Source organism: Tigriopus californicus, chromosome 5, assembly GCF_007210705.1.
Source record: "Tigriopus californicus strain San Diego chromosome 5, Tcal_SD_v2.1, whole genome shotgun sequence".
Lineage (NCBI taxonomy): Eukaryota > Metazoa > Arthropoda > Copepoda > Harpacticoida > Harpacticidae > Tigriopus > Tigriopus californicus.
The window spans coordinates 13,364,206-13,386,923 of NC_081444.1; the positions used below are offsets into that span (position 1 = coordinate 13,364,206).

The window sequence follows — 22,718 nt, forward strand, 5'->3', positions numbered from 1 at the left end:
TGTATGTATATATGTATGTATGTATGTATTTCGGGGATTCCTTTGTTTAGCTACAAGAAGATTAGGCATGCCCCAGGTTTCCCATAAGCCTCTTGGCTTTTTTCATGGGTACCCAACCTTATTTAGGGTCCTGAATTTCATCTGGTCTGTGCAAGTGTCCATACCGGGATTTTCTGCACTCGGCTAAGGCAGCATTCCTTGTCATGGAAATCCTTCGAAGTGTACCCTAAAAACTGTTACAAGACCTATAGCCTAAGATATTGCGTGTGGTTTGGTAGCGAGAGATGACTAAGTCTGTCAGACGAGAGGTCCATCGTTTAAAAGAGATGCTAAAGTCAATATCAATTTTTGTTTCAATAAAAAAACTCATTCCAGGATTTGGCAAACGCAAACCCAAGAAGCCGTTGACCCCAGTTAGTACGGGCGAGCGGTAGGGAAAATAAATCTAATCCACCTCTTTTCTCCCCCTGGGTATAGTTGTTCACGACTAGGGGGATTTTTTTCGTTTAAGCACCTATGCATAAACTGTAAGCGATGAATCGTGACTACATCTGCTACTTTCAATATGTTAAATATTTTGAAAATTTCGTTGGTATGTGCTCGATAGCTTACCCCGTCTATCCACCTGACTGACCTCTCTTGTAACAGAAGGAGATTGGGAAAGGACGGTGACCCTCCAAAGTACTCTACACCATATCCCAACCGGCTCCTAATCAATGCGTTGTACATAACTTGCTTTAGTTTTGAGGGAATCGAATGCTTCGCGAGAAAAAAAAAACTGAGTAAAACCTTTCGCACGCTATTTCCTAGTAGGCGAGTATGCTCTTTCCAGTTGAGGCGATCGTCGATGTTTAATCCAAGAAACCTAATGGTTTTCTCGTCTCGAGTAGCCCCTACCTGTTTAATGAGTTATTTGCCAAGTTGATTGTGAAATCGTGTTTTACACTCTTAGGGCCAAAAATCATTAGTTTTGTTTTGCTTTGGTTTAACGTCAAATTTTTTCTTTTAAAATAATTTCATAACAGATCCATCCATATATTGCAATGACCCTCCAACTCTTTTACGTTTGCACCAAAGTGTTGCAACGTGGTGTCGTCAGCAAACATTGTGACTCTAAAACCAGTAACATTGGGGAGGTCATTGATGTAAATGAGGAAAAGCAATGGGCCCAATATACTCCCTTGCGGTACTCCACAAGGTACGAGCAAAGGATCTGATACCACATCTCCAATTTGAACTCTGTGTTGTCAATCCGTCAAAGATCTGCTAATCCATCCAGTAATATTGGAGCTAAACCCATGTCTTGTTGATTTTGCCAAAAGAATCTCGTGACCTACTGTATCGAACGCTTTTTAATATCTAGAAAAATGCCTACAGAATATTTTTCGTTGCGTTAGACAAGTTTTATAAGAAATTGTGTATTGCGTGCATCGTAGAGTGTTTGGGCCGGAATCCAAACTGAACGTCAGACAGGTGGTCTGTTGCGAAAGGAGCAAACATTTGGTCGTTAACCACCCTTTCGAAGATCTTTGATAAAGAAGGTAAAATGCTTATAGGCCGGTAATTTGTCAACTCGCTTCGGTCCCCCCTTTGTACAAGGGCAAAACTTTGGCTGTTTTCTAGTCAGGAGGAATATAAGCAGTAATTAAGGAACCGTGAACTAGTTTTGCATGTGGCTCGGCAAGTTCTATCTTGATCTCTTTTAAAACGACGTTAGAAATTCCTTCAAAGGTGTGACTACTTTTGCAAGCTAATTTGTCAATAATTCTCAAAATTTCCCAACAACTGAAAGCCTTGAAATAATAAGATCTTTGCTCAGGTTTAATCGAAATATGATTAAGAAATTCATCAGCGTTTCAATCATCGATTAACAGCATTAACGATGCACTTACAGTTTGAAATAATTGTAATCACTTCCATCTAAAAGCAAAGTAATTGTTATCTATCGCATTTCAGCCGAAGTAATTGAAATATTTCAAGTACAGGAGTGTATTTGTATAGCGGAATATTGCAATCACGAATTACTACTGTGTGGGGCATATCATCTTACACACTTCTTAAAATGATTTTTTTTCTGATTAAAAGTAATTTTATGGACTTAAAGCCAATTCTAGAGGTTTTTGTGAGATCTGCAGCTTTCTTTTGTACCTAATTGGGAAAAATTCTTCCGACAAATAAGAATTATATTCAAGGGTGTCCGAGCTCCGTGAAAAAGTCTTTGGATGCGTATTGTTGCTGGTAACCAGCAAACTTTCATTGCCAAGTACTTTGGAATTGCCAGGAAGACCGTCTACAATATAAAAAGTTTTACAATGAATCTGGAGGGTTCAAAAAGAGGTCAAAGAATTCAGGAAGGCCTTGATCTGTCCGAACAAGGTACAACTTGTTTATATTGTAGACGGTCTTCCTGGCAATTCCAAAGTATTTGGCAATAAAGGTTGGCTGGTTACCAGCAACAATGGGGACGTTTAGGCAAGCTCTGGCAGGTTCCTTTGTTTGCTGGTACCAGTGTCAGCGATGCAAGTTTGGAGCTTCAAACATGTTTTTGAGAAGCTGACCCTTTCACGTTACTATATGAGGAACGGTCAGCTTCGTTAAAACCAGGTTGAAACGCCAATTTTGCATCACTGGCATTGGCAGGCAAGTTTGTTTGCTGGTACCAGCGCTTGCCTAAATGCCCGAATACGGGCAAAAACTTTTTCACGGAGCTCAGACATCTTTGAATATAATTCTGATTGTTTGGAAGAATTTTACCCAATTAGGCTCACAAAATCTCTAGAATTGGCTTTAAGTCCATAAAATTACTTTTAATCAGAAACAAATGCCGAAATGACCTGGACATGGTGAAGGATTATTATCATATTATTGAACTACAATTCGAAAGCAAATGTAATCAGTTACCTTTGAATACATTGTTATTGTTATAGTTAGCACTGCAAAGTTATTAACACAAGCCACGATATCTTTTTTCTCCAGAGGTCCTTGCACAGGCCTATTTACGATTGACACAGGTGTTACAGTTAGCTACTCTAAGATTGTGAACTAATGCCTCAATAAATGCATGCGGCATGACCTATCACATAAAAGGGATGGTGTGCTTTAATATTTAGTCAATGATAGTTGTGATATGGAGCCTGAATATCTCTTTATTGGGAAACTAGCAATAGATAGAAGTCCAAGCGAATAGTTTCCATTTGTCTCAATAAAGCCGAATCAAAGTGAATTCACTATATTCATAATTTTACAAGCCTCAGATCCTGCTTAAAGATTTCCTCGCTTTAGAGAATACCAATTTTCGTTTTTGGCTTATTAGTCCTTTCCTTGAGTTGTTTTGGGTTAGGCAAATTGGTTCATTCATCGATTCGACTTCTCATCAAAGATCTAAATGTCCCTCGGCTCTTATTTGGACCTTATGATTCACCTTAGGGAAAGCTCTTTTATCGATTCCAAGTTTTGTTGAGATTAATCTGGAATTGATTAGTCATGGTTGTTGATCGTGCAAAAAGTTTGCTTGGTGAGCAGTAAAAAAAAAGCACAAAAGAATATTTTAGGGTCTGACATTCGAGAATACACACATTTCATTTTAATTCGCCAAAACGATCCGGATTATCTATAGTACGGTCGAATGTTCCATAACCATCCAGATCTCTGCTGTTATCTACTCAGTAGATACGGTTTCAAAGCCATTTTCCCTGTTCTTCCAGAGCCAACAGTTCAATCCGAGCCAGCGACGAAACCTCCGGCATCCAAAACCCAGTCATCACTATTCTCGGCCAAGTCTCAGATAGAGGATCCAGTTCGGGAACAAAACAATGAGGAGGATAATGCCATCGATGAAGAAATCGACGAATTCCTGAATAGCAGTGGTCCTTCAGCCTCCGAGGACTTCACCAAAGACGAGACCGTGTCCGAGGAAGATAGCTTACGAGTCGATTATAAAGAGGCAATTTGAATGCAAAACCATAGCCGTCAAATAAATCTTGGTGGTATACCGAATAGTAAACTGGAGGAAGATGCATCTTGTTCTATTCCTTCGCCATAGGGGGGTCGGTAAAGTGTACGTTAAGGTACAAGTGCATCAGGTGTAGAGGAAATTGTTCCTCCTCCCTTGTGGCTACGAGCTTGATTGGACCGGCCTCGCTCAAAACGTGATGGAGGGAGTACATTGTAGCATACACAAACGCTTCATCCGTTTTCAGCCCAATCAGTCTTGTTATCAATTCTGGATTACTTGGTATCTGGGTGGTATCCGGTGAAACAGTCGATGGAGGAACAATGAATGTACTTTGGTCATGTTTAATGACCTGGGTCCATGTCGTGATGTCAAAGAGGATGGGTAATGAACACAAACTACTTCAGTGGCACTCGAACTTGGGATCCTAAAAGTCGAGAGCCCTTCAAGAGTTGGAACTTTGGAATAAAATACGCCGGATTTATGGGCACATGATGTTGGTGCTTCGTTGATTATTTTGATGGTTGAGGTTGTTTTAGTGGATGACCATCATTTTGACGTTACGGCTTGAATTGAGTTGAAATGTAGATAATGTTCGCTTCAAGGTGAATATTTATGCTGACTTCAGGTTGGCCTTGTTAGTTGGTAAAGGGAAAGCTATTACACCACATCATTTCGAAGTCAAAAAGAAATTGGTTATTTGGTTATTTAGGGGTGGAGAGTGCTTGGAGAGATTGATAGAGGCCTGTAGCCTCCAGCATATTTCATTCCAAGTCAACGAGTTCTGGCCTCAAATCTAGTAGACCAACTCTGAAGTTTGAGCATCGCCAAGTTAAAGCATGCACTAGCTGACTTCGACTAAGTACCTATGAATATGCATATTCAAAGACATTACCAAAACAAAATAGAATTTTGTGTTCTTGCTTGGAACTTGAAATAGGGAAACTTATATCTGAAGGGAAAGCTAGCAGCAGGATTCCTCAAATTGGAAAAATAGTAGATTTCTGAACGTTTTGAAATTCACGAGACAGAGTGTTAGGCAAAACATTCAAACATTAATTAGCTACTGTGACCTCCACTCAACCCAATGACTGCCCTGGATCTCTTTGGGCATCTTTAATCCCTTTTCACCCTTTCTGGCAAAAAAAAAAAACATATAAAAAAACAAAATAACAAAATAGCACAAAAAGATCGGAGAAAAAGTGAAGATGATTGAAAACAGCCCTGATTATTGTCCCGGTTAGTCGCAAATAATGTGTGAGTGGAATTGTTAAAAATATGGAATTTTCTTTTCAGCGGAAAGCACCTTTAGTAATCACTAATCACAAATACTATAAAGGTAATGAGGCCAATTATGATTTACACAGAAAAGAGGGAGACTGTCCTCAAGGTCAATACGATTATGATTCTAAATTTTAGCGTATATGGAAACATGGGTCATTATTCATAAGTAATGGCTAATGAGTGAAGGTTTAGCCTTCTTTTATCATTCAATCACAAGAGGACTACCCCAATCATTCTGTGAAGTGTTGAGTAGCGAGCTCTAAAGAGGGTATAACTTTTTATCCAGTCGTTCGACTGAGGAGAAAATTAAGATAAGTTTTAGTAGCGATCTAGGACCAATTGTCGCAAGAACGCAATGCTTTCACTCGATTCCGAAATGTCAATTCTCGAACCATGCGTCCTAGTCCATTTTTCAGTGGTTCTTGGGAGATCCTTCTGTAAATGCATGTAACACCATCTAGAGCGCTAAGGGTCTGATATTCTCTAACTGTTTTCATAAGTAATGATGTGCAAAAAGTGCTAACATATGTGGTCAATTATGCAAATGAAAATTCGTTAAAGACGAAAATAATCCAAAAAAGGTTCAAAAATCAGTTCATGTCCAAAGGCTTGTTCGAATCACAAGGGTGGTTAAAAAGCTTTCAATAAAGTCTTCTTTTGCTTGATCTAAGACCAACACCCTAGCCTCACCCAATTCCTTGATGAGCTCCTTGGGGCAGGTGACTTACGGTATCTTGTGGTAGAATAGGATAGTGTAGGGATATCAGTGGGTGTGGCAGCTGACTCAAAGAGATGATTTCTTTTCACTTGTATACCAAAGCCTCTGTTACTGGAGGTCGGTTTTTGTTTTGAAAAATAGCCCGAGAATGATCTACCAATTGATTTGATTTTGTGACCAGCTCATTGGGCAATTTTGATTCATTTTTGGGTAAACATTGCAGATACTGCAAATGGAATAGTTATAAGGTAAGACACATCAAATATGCATAATAACTTGAAAATGATGTAACTGTGCAAAAACATACTATTGCATCTTTTGCACATCCTTATTCATTACAATTCATAACAAGACTGACGACTGTGGTTGAGGGAATGCAGTACAAAAAGGTGCGGACATATTTTTCGTTAGCTAATAAGGGGTTGGGTTGTTGTTTGTTTTGATGTCGAACAATAAATATGCTTTATTGACAAAGGAGATGTTCAATCTGGGTCACCAACAATCAATGGTATTCTTACAGTTAGTATTTCCGCCTCCAAATCTACTTGTTTATCAAATATCTTAATGCTGGGTGATGAAACACGACACTTATGTAACGACCACTCTGAAGCTTACTCGAAGAGCATCCAGGCTCTGTAAACCACCACTAGTACTCAAAATGAATAGTTGGGAACTTCGAAAAGTATTGAATAACACGTTGCAATCATGGTATTCGTAATAAAGTCGTGCAAATACGGCTTTCAGAATCAACATTTATGTTGCTTCCACATTTTTCGAGTTATTTTTCGTTCACCTCTATAATGCGAAGTACAAATGTGCCTTGATGTTCAATTTTTGATTTCGAAGTCGAAAATGTTATTTTTTTAGGTGTACCTGTGACAAGAAGACGGTGATGAAGATGATCAAAGGAATGCAGAAAAATAAGTCTGATCATGACCGTATGCACAAAAATACGTTTTGACAAATGTCTGCGAAGAAATTCGATACCTTTTATGTTTGCTTCTTCAACTTTTGCAATGAATGCCCAAACTTTGGGTCGGATATCAAAACATTTTCAATGGGTCTGGCATGAGGTTTGTCAAAAGTTTCTAGTGATTGAAAAAAAGCTTGAAAGGACATGATGGGACAAAAAATAGTATCACAATGACAGTCTGAGCGAACAGCCTGCTGCTTGTGTTAAACTCAATATTTCTAAATAATATCATATTATACTATTTCAATGCAATTTCGAAATCAGAATACGATTTCAGACAATAAACTACCATTTCAATGTCACAAATTTTGGGCCTGACCAAACCAGGTCTTCTGGTAATTGTTGGATTCAAGCCATCCTAGATCAACTTTTTATTTTTTTGTTTGAAAGGGGAACCAAAATCAAGCTTTAGATTTTAATAACTTTACCTATTTGAGCTCCATTATTGGTAAATAAAAATTACCACAAACAAGACCAAGACCAAGTCGTCTCTCCACAAAAAAGCAACTTCTGTTAATCCAATAATTCGACCAATAAAGTTCAATTTCCATTCAATCAATCAATTTCCACCACAGTAAATTCCTCTCGGTCGTTCTACTCAATACATTCATTCCATGGAACACGGATTCAAGTTCCAAGGTCCTCGGTGTAACGCACACGTCTGGTTTGTATTCTCGTTGTTCTGCATCCGTGGATTGAGACGCAGGCTCTCTTCAATGGGGAATCAACAAGCGACCACCCGTCTGATGCACAGGATTCCTTGGACGCTCGCGTTCTCCGCTTTCAAGGTTCCCGCCTGGTTCCATTCGTTTACTCGACCAACTGGTTCCACGCGATAGCGCTCTTGAGGCATAGGGAAGAAAATTGACAATCAACAAACGAGGGAGGTCTAATAGAGAAACCACCTCGCTCCTGACATCACACAAAGTTCAAGGATCAGTGCTGATATTACTTCCAAACCAGTGAGAATGTCTTAAGATCCCAGGTAAGAACATAGCAAATGAAACGGGAAACCAACCAGACAAAGACGTTTTGCCTTGCGTTCCTTCCATTTCCAGCGACAAATTTGGTCTGGGGAAGAAAGTTTTCTGGTCCTTTTTCAAATTAGCAAGAAATGGGCCGGTTAATGATAAAACGAGAAGATCTGTTAAAGATGGAAACTCAAGTTTTTGGGTCAACATGCTTTAGGGCCTAAAAGACGCCTCACTATGGTGGTTGGGGCCAACTGACTTTTTCAAAGAAATGGTGCATTTGGTCTCGTTAGTATGAACTAACGAACTCTTGGGCGCAGAATGATGTCATCCAACAATGATTACCATCTTTTCAAGACCCATGTAATGATGTGAATGTTTTCCTAGATTTATAGAAAGCCAGCCATTTTGGAAACAAAATCGGCTTTATTATAAAAAATCAACCAAATGATTCCAAAACATAAACAACGAAATTGGTCACTTTTGCCTAGAGTGGGCATTTTTCTTGACATAAATACCAAACATGCTGATCTCTTAAAACTAGCTCCCTAGAAGCTGATGGAACGCAGCATTTATTTGCCAGTCAACTACCATCAAACCGTGTTTCCTAGGGGATAGGAGAAACGCATTCAATAAAGTGTCCAATAAACCCAATGAAAAAATCAATCAGGAATGTTTCATGTCAAATTGGAGAATAGCATCCTCGCTGAGCCACATGGGACAAAAAATTGGCACCTGACAAGTTCTTTGATTGCAAAACGCTCTCCAAGGACAATAAATGATTTAGAACCTGACGAGAGGAAGAAGCAAATGCCAGATTGCTTGATGATGAACAACAGCACAATAGTTGGTCCAATTTATAAATAAACTCTTCATTGCAAGATGCAAGTCTCATTGGATACAGACATTTAAAAACATTAATATGATTGTATTTTTTTGATGATATCCTTGGTTGTTGGGGGCCCATTCTGGGTTCGAGGCTCTCTATTCGAGGCGAATATCCACTAGATGAGCAGGGTTTTAGGTTTGGTTGGTTGAGAAACCTGGGATCGAACCCATGAACCCGAGTTCCACACGGTCACGCATTAGTCAACTGCGCTACAACCATTTCCCTCAATTGATGCTGCTGACATTCGCAAATTGACTTCAATTCCTCGCAATTTGATTCAATCAATATGAAGGTGCTAGAGGGTCATGTATTGGCAAACATGATTTTTTGGGGGTTTTTTTTTCTCTTACTGAGTCGATCCTGGATTCGGCATGGAATCTTATTAACGATTTATTAAGTTAGAACCTCTACTTATCCTACTCGTTAATCAATGTAGAATTTGGAACATATCCTAGTAGCTTTTCCCTCATTCGATTGGCCTCACACTGGGCTCATATCCAGCCAAAAGAACTGTACTCTTATTTGTGTCTTCACTTATTCAGGGATTGGATAAAAAAACAAGCACATGCTTCAAAGTTATAAGTAGGTATTGGTGAGCGTTTTTATTGGAAATTCGAATGTAGGCCACATCCAAATCGATTTTGGGACCTAACCATCTCTGCTTTCATCAATTAGCTCCTACAATGTACACAAGCACTTGCTGGTTCAGGTAGCATTTCTCTGATTGGGTCCGACAGAGTAGATGGCAGGGGAAAATCTAGACCAGAAAATGGGAAGGGAGACCCTATAATAAACGGCTTATTGCCACCTAAAAGATATTCGACCGAAGCCGCATAGAAATAGATCTTAGCTTACTCATTGATCTCGCCTACTGTTTGTTGAAACTATCATATTGGCTATTTGAGACCCCAATATGAGGAATGAGACTATTACCATGGTTAGTGTGTCTCTTCTAATTCAAGCACTTTCCCATTTTCAGCCTTTTTCTTCGCCTATTTTCAAGACCTCACGGCCTTCACCCAAAGAAAGGTTCCCAAGGCCTAAAGAATCACACACAACAGTCTTAGTACTACTACCTTCTACGATAACCAAGTTGTGTGAGGACAATGACCATGGGATCCTCTCCAATCAGTGTATAACTGACCAGTTCCAAGTGTCAATCCATTCCAAACCGAGGTTGGGAGGCGTGCCATGACTGCAATAGAGGAGGACGACCTGAGCACTGCAGATATCTACAGTTATGTCATCATCATCCTGGCCGCCATCGGCGTCTTTGTCAATGTGGGTAGTTTGGTGATGCTCTTACGCAAGCGATCCTGTTCCATGTTCCACAATTTGCTTAAGGTTAGTCGACATTTGCATAATTGATGAAGCGTCTATGTAGCAGTCTCCGTGCCATTCTTCACATTGACCTTCTTCTTGTTCCAGATTTTGGCCATCTCTGATTTTCTGGTGGTGAACGGTTGTGCTCTTCTGTACGCTTTGCCCGATTTGTGGTTCTATTATGCCCGAATAATTTATCCCGTTATTCTGCCCTACCTCCTTCCGATTGTGCAAATCTCCATGATGACCTCGGTGTATTCCACCATCGTCATGAGTTTTGAGCGATATGTTCGCATTGGTCATACTTGCCAATTGAAAGCTTGTTCGTATATTACGGATGATAACTTTAGGTAAGAAACGCGATTGTTAGATCTTGAGTAGTAAAGAGAGCTCAAGGAAATGACATTATTAAAGTGACCGTGAACCGGATATTTGAGCATTCTTGTGTACAAGTGTAATGTTTGATGGGAAATGATTAGGATCTCAGACATTTGTCCCTGGTTGTCCTGTTATTGGCTGTGATTAACCAAGTGGAACAATAAGTTTCATTCATGCCTCGCTCATTGTTTATTGTCGACTCAACCTCAACAATACAAAGACGCATTCCACAAAATAAAGCCAGTTCATCCTACTTTTAATTCCAATCTTTTTTAGAGATTATTGTTAAACGAGACAAATACAGTCCTCCTAACGTTAATGTTGGTTCCTAGAATATTTTTCAATATTAGACCCTTGCTTGAATTCCGAATTTCTTTTTCTATTGCTCTTTGAACAACAAACCAATTCATTCATTGGTACTTGAGCTCCTTTCTTTGAAAATTAAAGTCAACCTTCTTAAGGTAAAAATCCAGGGTTCTCACGCCTCTACAATAAGCCTGGCTGAGAAAAAACAGCTGTTGGTTTTAACATTTTTTGTATTTCCCTTTTTGTGAACAAGAGTAACTTTGTTAGCCTGAAACCCAAAGTTGAAGGCTCCAACTGAAGGAAGACAATGCCAGATGTGTTGGGATCCGATGGTAAACTTTTTGACTACATCAGACCCTGGCTCTTTGAGTTTTCATTCTTTGGGTTTAGGCTTTTCATGCTTTCAAGTGAGTTTTCCATACTAAAATTCATGTGCAAGGGTCGCTTCCCGCACTTGCTATGGCTTTTTTAAGATAGTACAAGAGGAAAGAGAGAGGGAGAGAAAGAAGAAAAGCAGTTCGGTTTCTTTCTTTCCTGGCGATAAGCAGCATGTGGTTCTGGAATGATTTGTGTTACTTGGCACTTGTACTTGAGGACTTGATGGATTTCGAACTGGAATTCCAGCTCAAAGTAATGAAAACACTATTCTTTTATGAAAACCGATTGTCATGGGCAGAATCTTGACTCTCATCCACATAGTGGAAATTAACCGTCCCTGTTAGAAACTTTATTTTATGCCTGCTTGTTCACGAGGTGTTGGAAAGTAAGTTTTCAATCACAATTGGAGAGAAAGTAAGTTTGGACGCACGAAACCTTGGTTTCTAACTGTTTCAAGTCAAGATTATACCTTGAAAGCCTGTGATCATCCAATAAAACTGCGTATTCAATGGCTGTCACTCTCTTTGCGTGAGGTTTATTCAAGTTTGGAATCCAAAAAAATATGATATGGTCAGCACCTTAAACAGCCCTCTCATTTGAAGAGAAGTTCAGGTAAGCCTTTACTCTTCTCTTCAAACTTGTTAGCATGAAAAGGCCCACTCGTCATAGGTGTCTTGACCATAATAGATTTTCTTCAAACCTCATTTATGAAAACTTTACCAAAAGAAAGCAACTGCCATTGAATAAATACCTATTTTACTCAGGTTGCCGGGTTGACACTTAAGTAAGAAAGCTCCAAATGATTACAGGCTACGAATTGAGAGTGATGGATCGAAAACGTTTTCCATCAAACCAAGGCATATAGAAAAACGGGATCAAACCAATGGTTTTGACATTAAGAATGTCAATTACCTTAGTAATTTGAAACACAGGTCGTTAGATATTGGCTTACGATGTACCAGAAATGTTGCTTGACAAGGACAAAACAAACATTTTTTGTCACTCATTGCTATTGATTCATTTCTTTCTGCAAGATTTGGCATAACTGAGACAGAAATCGAGATTTCGGTGCTTCATTAGGAATCACTATCGATTTTTGTATCGATCTAAAGAAGCTAGAAAACCTTGGTTTGGTATTGGAGGGTCTTCAAAATAGCTCGAATGGAATGAGAACAAACCAGGCCACTCGTTTACAATTAGATTAGGTTCAACAGAGAACCAAAATTCCACGAACAGACGGGGTAAAAATACATACCAACGCCTCCCACCTTCAAAGGTCTTTGATTCCTTTCGTTGGGTTATCGTACAGTATTCCAAAGAACACAGAATGTGTGGCAATAAATGATCTTTGCCGAGAATGCATTTGTGATCAAAGACCAAAGAAACCTTCACAGTATTTAATATATTTTTAACTAACTTCATGTTTACTGTCGCAAAACCTTTCAAAAGAAATAGACTGCAATTTTTTTAATTTTGATATTTTTTATTATTTTTATATATATTATGCATTCCCTGACTTAAGGATCCTTGCTGGGGTACCGTACGAGTAGGGCATCCGCTTTCCTATTTGCAAAATCCGGGTTTGATCCCAGGCTTGCCAAATCCTAGCTTCTCAGCGGTATTTAAATTACAGCACGAGTTGCTGCTTTAACAGCTTTGATGGGCGAACCTGCGGTCATTCCCGAGGGTAAGGTAATAATTATTGTTGGTTGTGATGACGAGGTGGGAATATCCCTCAATTGGGACACCCATCATCAGATGACAGGCAAAGCGAGAGAACTGCCATCTGACTTCCTAACAAACAGAACAAACCTAACCTAAGAATTGAGAATCCTTTTTCAATCATTTTCATCAATCTACATCGGCATTTTGATTACATAATGATTCCAGTCTCTAACTATCACTATCCAAAGGTCTCAAACTTCAATCACTCAAAATGCGTAAATCCAGCTCTCCCGCGTTGAGTGGTCATAAACGTGGCGGTTAAGTAACCAATAAACAAGGTTTGATCCCTCCGGATATTCAAGAATGCTACGAAAGCCCGTTGGCACTATTTATAGGATCCTATTGTTTTTTAGGTCATTACTCGCTTTCGATGAAACTAGAGGAAGGAAGGATCGTTTATTGGGTCAGAGATACAAATAAAAGTGACACTTATCTCGCTTCCAGTAATCCGAAAAAATATGAATCCTACTTACTCATTGGATTTGCTTATAGTTGAATACTCTGGTCAGAACTTTTTTGTTGTATCATACGGTTTGTCTATCTAGAAGATTTGAAGTTTAGAAGTATATCTTAAGGTTATCTTTTGTTACTCATCGAGTTCTTGCTCGGACTGATATCGAGATTACACATACTAGGAGGCCAATCCCAATACTAACGATGTCCTTCCGTAATCAAAACGTACTTTGAACCTCCGGACAAAGAATGTCTGATAAAATTGATCTCATATTTATTTGCCAGGCAAATGGGAGAACTCGCAAATTCTTGCCTTTTTCCCATTCACTATTCTCAAGGGCTTTAAGCAACTTTTAGACCACTTGTAATCTTTCAAAGTACCTTCCTCACAATATGGTTGTAGATCTAATGGCTCAAAATTTCTTAAAACGCCTAAGGGACCATGGGGTTCAGTTGAAAGAAGTCAATTTCCAATACTTGAATACGAATAATAGACTCAATTGTCTTCCACGTGAGAAAAAATAAAAAGTGTTATAAATTCTAAAGGAAGTTTTATGACTGAATAAGCCTCGAAAACATTGTACTTTTTTGGTATTAATACCAAGACAATCGACAGATAAATATATACATTTCGTTAATGTTATGCAGCAAGAAGCTTGTTTACCAATCTAGCGGGTGTCTTTCTTTTCTTAGTTTGAGCTGTTGATCAGGTCTGACGTAGTAGTTAGCAAGCCTTCAAGTGATGTGCGTCATCGGAAGGTCTTGTGTGGTTGGTGAGAACAGTGTACAAGAAATTTGGCTTATTAATATAACAGGGCACGATAATGGATGATACAAAGAATATTACTAAAGAGTCAGGGAGATTGAAACCTTTGAAAACCCATGTGCCAGCCCCTTTTATTTGGCAACAGAAAAAGTGTCAAATGAAGATCCAAAAGGTCCCACTCCTGGACAAGTGCACCAAATGTCTACTTTTTCATACTTTGATAATTATTAGACCAATACGTCAAATAATTAAAGACCAAATGGAACTGATCAACGATATCTATTGTGAAGCATGTATGTTGTATGGCATGCGTTTTCTTTTGTCTGTCTTATAAACTAACAATATCTCTCACATCGGCTGGACTACTATATTACTCTTTCATGTTACGTTCAGCTTGATGCACTTTCTGTTTGCAATTGCACAAACTTTTTTACGTCCTTTTGGAATACCCTGTACTTTTTGATTTAATTTTACTCTTGTTTATACTGGCATTGAGCCCAATATTGGTAGATGCGAAAATCAAACCCTTTCATAGAGTTTGCCGTCCATCCAATCGTCTTCAATATGTTATTGAGGCAGGGCAAGGACGCCTTCACCACTGGACAGCGACGGGGGTGGGGGAAAATGAGTAATTCCAATTAAGATAATGGTAAGATCTCACCAACGTGGTGCAAGCAAGTCATTTTCTGCCCACGTGGTACTGAGTTTCAGGACCTCATTGCTTTTGACGCAGACGCTCGATTGAAATTGGCAAAAAACTTTCTGAACTAACTAAAGTCCTACTTGTGTGAAGGAAAATGCATTCTGTTCATCTGGATAAAAGTTACGTTTCCCCCACCCTACCGTCTCTGTCCAGTGATGACGTCGTCCTTGGGCAGGGTAAATCTAAAGCGATTCCATCTGAGAAGCGCATAATTATTTGAGCGGTTTGGGAACTCCTGTGTGTCTTTAAGGGGGAGTAAAGAACACTTAATCGATATGATATTTCCAGAACAAATGGCTATAAGCCTGTTCATATTGCTGCTCTTTACTCCAAGGAATATCGACATACAACATAAGGTTGTGGTTGTACGTCAATTGACAATGCTTTGTCAGTTGATCAAAAAACAGAGCTAAACCTTCAACGAGAGCACGAGAAGAATAAAAGCAAAAAATGTTTTGCAATTCAAAAGAAAATGTGGGTGTTTGAGAGTTTGAAATAGCCGATAGATGTCAGTTTCAAATCACAGACAAAAAAAAAGCCATTTTCTTTCAAATTGGCGATTCAATTCATTTTCGAGGCCCCTTGAAGTCAAATGGAGCATTTGTGTGAGAGGCTGAATAGCTAGAGCCACGGAAATCCTTCCTAGAGCTCAATCTGAGAACATACCAATAGGGATATGGGTGACCCGAGGATGACTTTAACTGAGAAGGGTCTGAAACGCCCGAATAAACACATTTCAAGGCGATGGCATCACCAAAAATTCATTGATAGATTTCCTAGCCCATCAGTCCTCATTGTGCTCTACGTTCGTGATGTTCCAATTTTCTCAAAGGCATTCAAGGCTTATTTCGTCGGAACAAACACTTTGATGGCCAAGTCCAAATTTTGTCAAAGGATCAGGACCAACCTAAAACATAAACAGCGACACATCATCAAATTTATGTCACACGTTTAAGGATTATTCTATTGACGAATGAGGTGGGACATTCCTGAAGTGTACTGCACTTTGGACGAGAGTTTGTACCATTCGCTTGTACTTTTGATTCATTTCCTTCGAGGAATCAATCGTCTGAACCTTTAATGATGCATCATTAAAGGAGGCCCTAAGCACCTTTTGCTGATTAGTCAGATATTTTGAGGGAAAGGCAACCCGTTCGAATCAGCAACTGAATTTCCCCTCTTCGAATTTCCACCATGAACTTTCTACACACAAATGTCTTTGCCAGCTTTGTTTCTTTGTGAAGGTAGTCTTGGCTCAAGTCTGTTCACAATTGCCCTTGAAAGTAACAGAAACAGAGAGAAGGTATTGCTGTACTTTGGTTCCAAGCTCGAAAAAGAAACCAAGACTTGGGGTCTTCCATATGGATGTTTTGCGACCTTTTGGCGTGTAAGAGGTGAAAAATGTCAGGAGGTGCAATTGATGAGAAGACCCAGTCGTTTGTTTGAGCTGAAATTTGACATACCTTCCCATGGTGACCTGGGGCCAATCCTATTCGAAGAAGACTGCAATTAATGTCACTCAAGGGACATTATTGACGCGAAATGAACCAAACAAAGCACCAATGCCCGCAAGTAAAAGACCAACAAAAGTAATTTCTTTTCATGGGAACAAGCGCTTGCGTCTTTTGTATGTAAAGATGTGAGATTACGATGACAGCCGAGAGAGCATGATCCAATCGGATTAACTTGTGTCTAAGACTGCATGAGGAACTTTGAAGTATGTTTACTCCTAACATGAACCACTGGAATATGGACAGGGATGCTATCAACGCATTGTGTTCATTTTCAAACGAGACTGGCCTTTGGTCCCTACACTTACGCATTTCAATTTTCAGTTTGATCGAACGACTTGATTAACAAGCATGCCCTCTCAAAGCTCACAACATAAGTCTACACATACTTAGTGAGCTAGCCCTCTTGCGGTAGTTGCTAGATCATTCATTCTGTGTGCCCTTTTTGTACTGTGCATTGAGAGGTCATAACTTTTGACCCAGTCGTTTGTTTGAGCTGAAATTTGACATACATTCCCATGGTGACCTGGGGCCAATCCTATTCGAAGAAGACTGCAAACAACTCTCTCCAATTGGAGTTGTGGGTCTTCAAGTTGAGCGTTCCCGTTCATATTCCAGTGATATCCCTGATTCTGTCTCCCTGGATACTATTGTACTCTGTAGTAGAAGTGTGGCTTTAAATTCTGATTACGCGTTTGTTCAAATATCAAGACTTCAGTTGCGGTTTCAGTGTTGTTGAGACAAAAAAGAACAAGTTTGAAAGTACCTCGGAATAGTTCATTATACATTCGATCACTGAAAGGTCATCAAAAAGTATCACTTTTCAAAACGAATTCAATTGATATTAGCACTGGCTTAGCTATTCCAGTTTGAAAATTACGGTTAAAGCATAGATAGATTTAAGGCATTCTAAATATGTTTAAAATCATTGCTATAATATCTTTATAGCATGAAAAGCTGCACTAAGTTTTATATTTTGAAGTGTCATATCCAATCTTCTAGCCGATCAATGTTCATACAATTTCAATTGAATAAGTCGTATCATATTTCTTCAATTCATTTGAAATACATATTCCTCTTACTCGAGTCATCTTAATAACAAAGGTCAATCTCTACAGAAGGTACTGCACAGATATATATGCTCATAAATCATGAGCAAGTTGTCAAGCGGAAAAAATCGACAGAGACAATTGCCAGACAGATGTTGTTATCAATTTTTGCTGGTAATTCATGCGAGCTGTAAGTGAAATCGAATTTTCGCTTCCCTGCCTCCCCAGCCTGTTCGTGAAACTCTTGCCGTTTATAAAATTAGGGAGCCTGATAATCAGCCAGTTCGATAACTTACTCTTTCATTAGAGTGTAGCTGGGTGATCTTAGGAAAATATTCTCTCCTTGTTCCATAGTTGTGCCACTTCTTTTGGGACGCGTTGTTTGATGGTTAGGGCAATTTCCGAGTACGAAAGGGGTCCCCCGAGAGTTTCTATTCACCCCCTCTTCGTCCTTTTAGACTGAGATTGAAACTTTTGGCCCTAATCACACCCATAGACAAAGAACCAATATGTTACGGACACGGCACTTCTTATTGGAAAGTTGGACGATGTCATGGTCGAAATCATCCTTCCAATAAAAAAAACTAATGATACGCACTTGTTTTAATTAGGGTTGAAAATGTTTTCTTTTTATATGTTGATTGATATACTGATCTGAGTTACTCGCTAAGAAAATCGTGATCTTTATTTTTTTTTATTTGAGCAGACTCTTAATCAACAGTTGGAATATCACTGTGAGTGGAAGTAGTAATTACGAATTTTACTTTGAAAATGCTTTTATGCATTTAATTTGGTATTTGATATAGCGTTATCGACTCCAGTGGAAAATTGCCCAACAGGAGTTTTGTGATATTAAGTCATTTTTTGAAACCAGGTAACCAAGAGGAGCAGGTTTGATATTTATTTATGATAAAAGAATAGAAAAAAGTTCTTTTTTTATGCTGGTTTATGATCGCTAGAGATTTGAAAACTGTTTCTCACATTTTAGGCAATATACTCAAAGACCATAATCAAATCAAATTTTGGTTGCATCTTTCAATTCAGACTTGGACAAATTTTTAGATAGCATTCCAGACCAACCCTACATTCAAGGACTAGCTCCTCGGTCTGCCAACTCAAATTCGTTGGCAGACCAAATATCATATAAAGATTGAAAGGTAATAAATAGATGAATTATAACCTTTCATTTTAATAGTTCTGGGGATTACATTCCCTGTAGCGGTTAGAAAAGCCGGTGAAAAAACCAAACCCAAAAAAATAATCAATAGCAAAAAGTGAGCTTTCAAGTGTGTAATGTACGGTACTTTTTGAACGGAACAATTGAAAGTGTTTGTTGAAACCAGCTTACTCATCTCGGTTTAATGGTTCGAAAAAATGGCTCTCGTCAATTTGGCAAACTTCCGCTTGCACTTTTGAGGTGGTAATTTTTGAGACATATTTGCAAAGAAAAAAAAATCAAGATCTCGAAAGATAAGTTCAAGGGTGTTTGAAAGATAGCAGTGAAGTCATTTACAATATAGAACTCCAATGACCAAAACAGCATCCAGAAACAACTGATTCCAATTTCTCATAACCTTTCATCTCTCATGTCTAGATACTATGTGATTGGCATCATCATTTGCCCGATGATCTTTTACCTTCCGAAGTTCTTCGAGCTTAAAACGGTCTACTCGAAGATTGGATTCGATTACGTCGTGGATTGTGTCTCCCTGTTGAATCCACCCAAGTTCAACATGTCCATCCAATCCGGAGGTGAGTCGTAGCCTCAACCACAGAATCCCTAAGAACACCCCCGGGTTCAGTACTAGATAGAGGGATATGTACTTTCACTAGAGACTCATTCACCCATCAACACCAGTGTTATATTCCAAAGGAAATCATGGAAACAGTGTTGACGAAAGAAATTCCTTGCATTGAAAAGAATTTCCCCGAGATCCAGAGAACAACCTCGTGCCAGCAAACACAAGTTTCTGGAAGTAGGATGTACCGTTTATAGTACATACGTAGTCAACTGCATTGAATAATTCAAGGCAGACGAGGCACCTTTTGTGTGGGCCTTGTGGTCGGGTTCACGGGACTAGGCCTCAAAGTCAAGGAAACGGTAATGTTGAATGGACCATCATGTTTCAGCCTCCTCGGAACTAAGCCCCGAGACCCTTTTGGGCACTCTGAGTACTCCGTCGGCCTATGAGGATCTCATCTCGTCATCCCACAACAACTCCACTACCAGCATCACCACCACCACCAGCAGCAACAACAACAACAGCAGCAACCAAAGTTCCCTATTGGCTCAAGGTCTGTTTTCCAGTGGATTATCATCCGGCAATTCGTCGAGTTCCATGACAAGGCCTTCGTTTTCTGAGGCGGGCGAGGGTCTATTCTGGCCATTTCTCAACAAATGCGAAGAGGCCTTGAGGAGGAACGAGACCAAGATCCTTCACTCGACCAAGGTGATCATAAATTATCGGATGTTTACCTTTAGTTGGGATGAACCAGTTCATTCGTACGATGTTGTACTATGACTATGAGAAGCTCCCAATTACTGGCTAGACGATATATTGCAATCGAAAATCTCAGGATTATCTGGAGACCTCCACGTGTTTAGAGGTTTCGTTTTCTTCGAATTAGCGTGTACTCTCTTTTTGTGCTTCTTTGAATCCAAGTATCCCCTTGATAGAAACTTTCATCGAGGGCGGGTAAACTTAGATCTTAGAAAGAGCAAAAAAAATGCATCCGTTTTTTCATTTTAACGTAAGTCTACCCAAATTGGTCTTAAACATGGCTCGGATGGTAAATTAAAAAGCGTTTTTTCGTAACAAGTAAATATCTGATCATTTGAATTTGAACCGTCATCAGAGTGTTGCTTCAATTCACATCAACGATATATGTGCACGCATATAACTCTTAACACGCCCGGAGCAAAAAATGGAAAACATCATTTTTAGCAAGATGTCTTGACCATCTTCAGTTCATAATTCGAGCCTTGTGCATTACATTAGGGCAATGGCCATTTTTTGATGTGGCTGCCATCCCAAGGTCCTATTCCGTATTCCTGGATCGCCTTTCATTTTGGGCTTGCTTAGTCTTTCTTTTGATCTCCTCTTGGTTCGCTTTGTACTCCCTTGAGACCACAAGAAATGGTCCTAAACATCCTCCGAGCAACACTGCGCCATTTTGCAGGGTTTCATCTCTGAACAGTATCACATTTCTCCAAGGAATTTCATCCTTCCTTTGGTAGGATTGCGACCGGTGACCTCAGAAAAGTGGTTCAAGAATGAATAGTGGTGACTAGTGGGGGCCATAACAAGCTTCAGATAAGGCAACGATGCGGTTCCACTAATTGAGACTTCTGTTCCAGTATGTGCAAAACATCAACATTGAATCCTCCCAACTCAGTCAAAATGAGCTGTACATGCAGATCTACAGTTTTGGACTGAACACTCTATTCGCCTCTGTGATTCCGCTCGTTTCTTTATTGTACCTGAACATCTATACCGTCGTGGGTAAGTTCTCGCTGATTTTACATGGTTGAAGTTTACGACTCCTCAACATTCTCCACGCCATTAGAAATTGGAAACAACGACAAGTTTAGCCATTAACATACATGAAATGTATATACATGAGATGCAAAAATGTTCCTTGAATGCAAGGGTAGGCCATCGGAAACCCGAACAGACCAATGAAATCCTCCTTAAATCTATTCCGAGTAATTTTCTTTCACCTTTCATGCTTCGAGCCAAGAATTGAAAATACACGTTATAGGACAAGATATTGCGTTGATTTGAGATTCAACGTATGTATAGGCTTGGCAGTGTTTTTTGGGGGATTTTTTGGATTCTTGTGATGTGACTGTATTAAATGCATTCCCTTGTCTTGGTTTTGTTCCTTCATGTTCCATTATCTGAATTGGTCCAACAAAAATTACGTCGTTTTTTCGAGATCATGTGGGATTCACTTGTCATAACTTGCAATTATAATTGAAGATGAAACTTTCACAATATTGTTCTTTTTGCTGGCTTGTGGTTCCAATCATCAACATCCTTGTATACCTTTGTGGGAACTATGATTCTGCTACCATGACATCTTGTTGTTACGAAAATCTGACATAACTAGATTTGCTGCTGGACATTATATTTACAGTAGCAATTTCAAGGGCTGCAAAAATGATCAGTTGTACAGTGAAAAAAATAATCTACATTTTTGACAATTTGAGCCTAGCTTAGTTTTCTATGGAATAGAATGCTCTATTATCATTTCTGGGTTCGTTCAAAGAGGGTATTCTGACTATCCTAGACAAGAAAGGCTTTGACTAAAGTTATGATTGATCCGCTGATCAATTACAGCCAATCGCTTTGTGTCCTAAACCAGCTCTCTTTATTCAGCGTCTGATGGCAAAGAAACTTTTTATTGATGGTTGAATAATTGAGAGAGAAAATTGTAGGCAGTTCAAAAATAGTGCTAACATATCTGTTACATGTTGAAGTAAAATTTGGAAACAAATCTTGGAGCCGGTTTTGTCTTGAACAGAGGCCCTGCCTGTCCTGTTTAACCTTTTGCTAGTAGCTTTTCGACAATTCTACGATTTAGATAAACCTTCGTTAAGCTTTAAGCGCGATCTTGATCGATTTTGCAAACCATACCTGACCAACCTTACGTTCAGGGATGTTTCAGAGCGACAAACTCGAAGTCACTATCGGACCAATTTTTTTTCTATCAAACATGATTTGCTGGGAAATCGTTCCCAAGCATCGGTTAGAAACCCGTAAAAAAGCCGAAGGCTCCACCGTCCGATCATAGTATGCTAAACAAAATGAGACGACTTTATTGTTCTTAAAATTGGACACTGACAAAAAAGGGTCAAATCAGACATTACTCATTCGTAAGCAACACTTTGAATTGTCGTCTATTCCACAATGATCTGTTTTCTAAAATTGATGATTTATACCACATTGATAATTGATCGCAGACACGATTTCAAATACATTATATTTTGAAACTGTTTAATTTGTCGCTTTAATGTCTTAAAGCCTATTCTTTCAATTTTTTTTTTCAAGCATTACGCAGGATGGGTCGGGAAAATGGCGTCGCAGTAAATAGCCGCGTCAACAATCGTCGGGAAAAGCTCAAGGACAACTCACCTAACCCAACCAAACTTGTTGGGAACAAGAACCCAAGGATTGGCCTCAACCCAATATCATCCCAAAAGGAATTATCCTCAGTCAGTGGGAAAGATGTCTCGAGAAGCTTGGTGAAAACGTATCAATGTGAACCCGCCAATGTCTCACGCTCCAAACGGAGATTCAGGTGAGCTAACTGCTTCATGTGTCAGGGTGCCCATC

At 39.3% G+C, this 22,718-nt stretch overlaps 2 protein-coding genes across 3 annotated transcripts in view; both read left to right on the forward strand.

The window, feature by feature from the left end:
* LOC131880310 (centrosomal protein 43-like) overlaps positions 1–4,008 on the forward strand; it is a 10,175-nt gene extending 6,167 nt beyond the window's left edge. For both annotated transcript variants that reach the window (XM_059226910.1, XM_059226911.1), the window contains exon 5: positions 3,705–4,008. In XM_059226910.1, the coding sequence (XP_059082893.1) occupies positions 3,705–3,952 (248 nt within the window). In that variant the 3' untranslated portion in view covers positions 3,953–4,008. The remainder of the gene's footprint in view (positions 1–3,704) is intronic.
* Positions 4,009–9,800: 5,792 nt separating this feature from the next.
* LOC131881145 (uncharacterized) overlaps positions 9,801–22,718 on the forward strand; it is a 33,678-nt gene continuing 20,760 nt past the window's right edge. The window contains exons 1-6 of the mRNA XM_059227920.1: positions 9,801–10,131; positions 10,216–10,460; positions 18,974–19,131; positions 19,510–19,829; positions 20,738–20,882; positions 22,434–22,683. Of these exons, the coding sequence (XP_059083903.1) occupies positions 9,979–10,131; positions 10,216–10,460; positions 18,974–19,131; positions 19,510–19,829; positions 20,738–20,882; positions 22,434–22,683 (1,271 nt within the window). The 5' untranslated portion in view covers positions 9,801–9,978. The remainder of the gene's footprint in view (positions 10,132–10,215; positions 10,461–18,973; positions 19,132–19,509; positions 19,830–20,737; positions 20,883–22,433; positions 22,684–22,718) is intronic.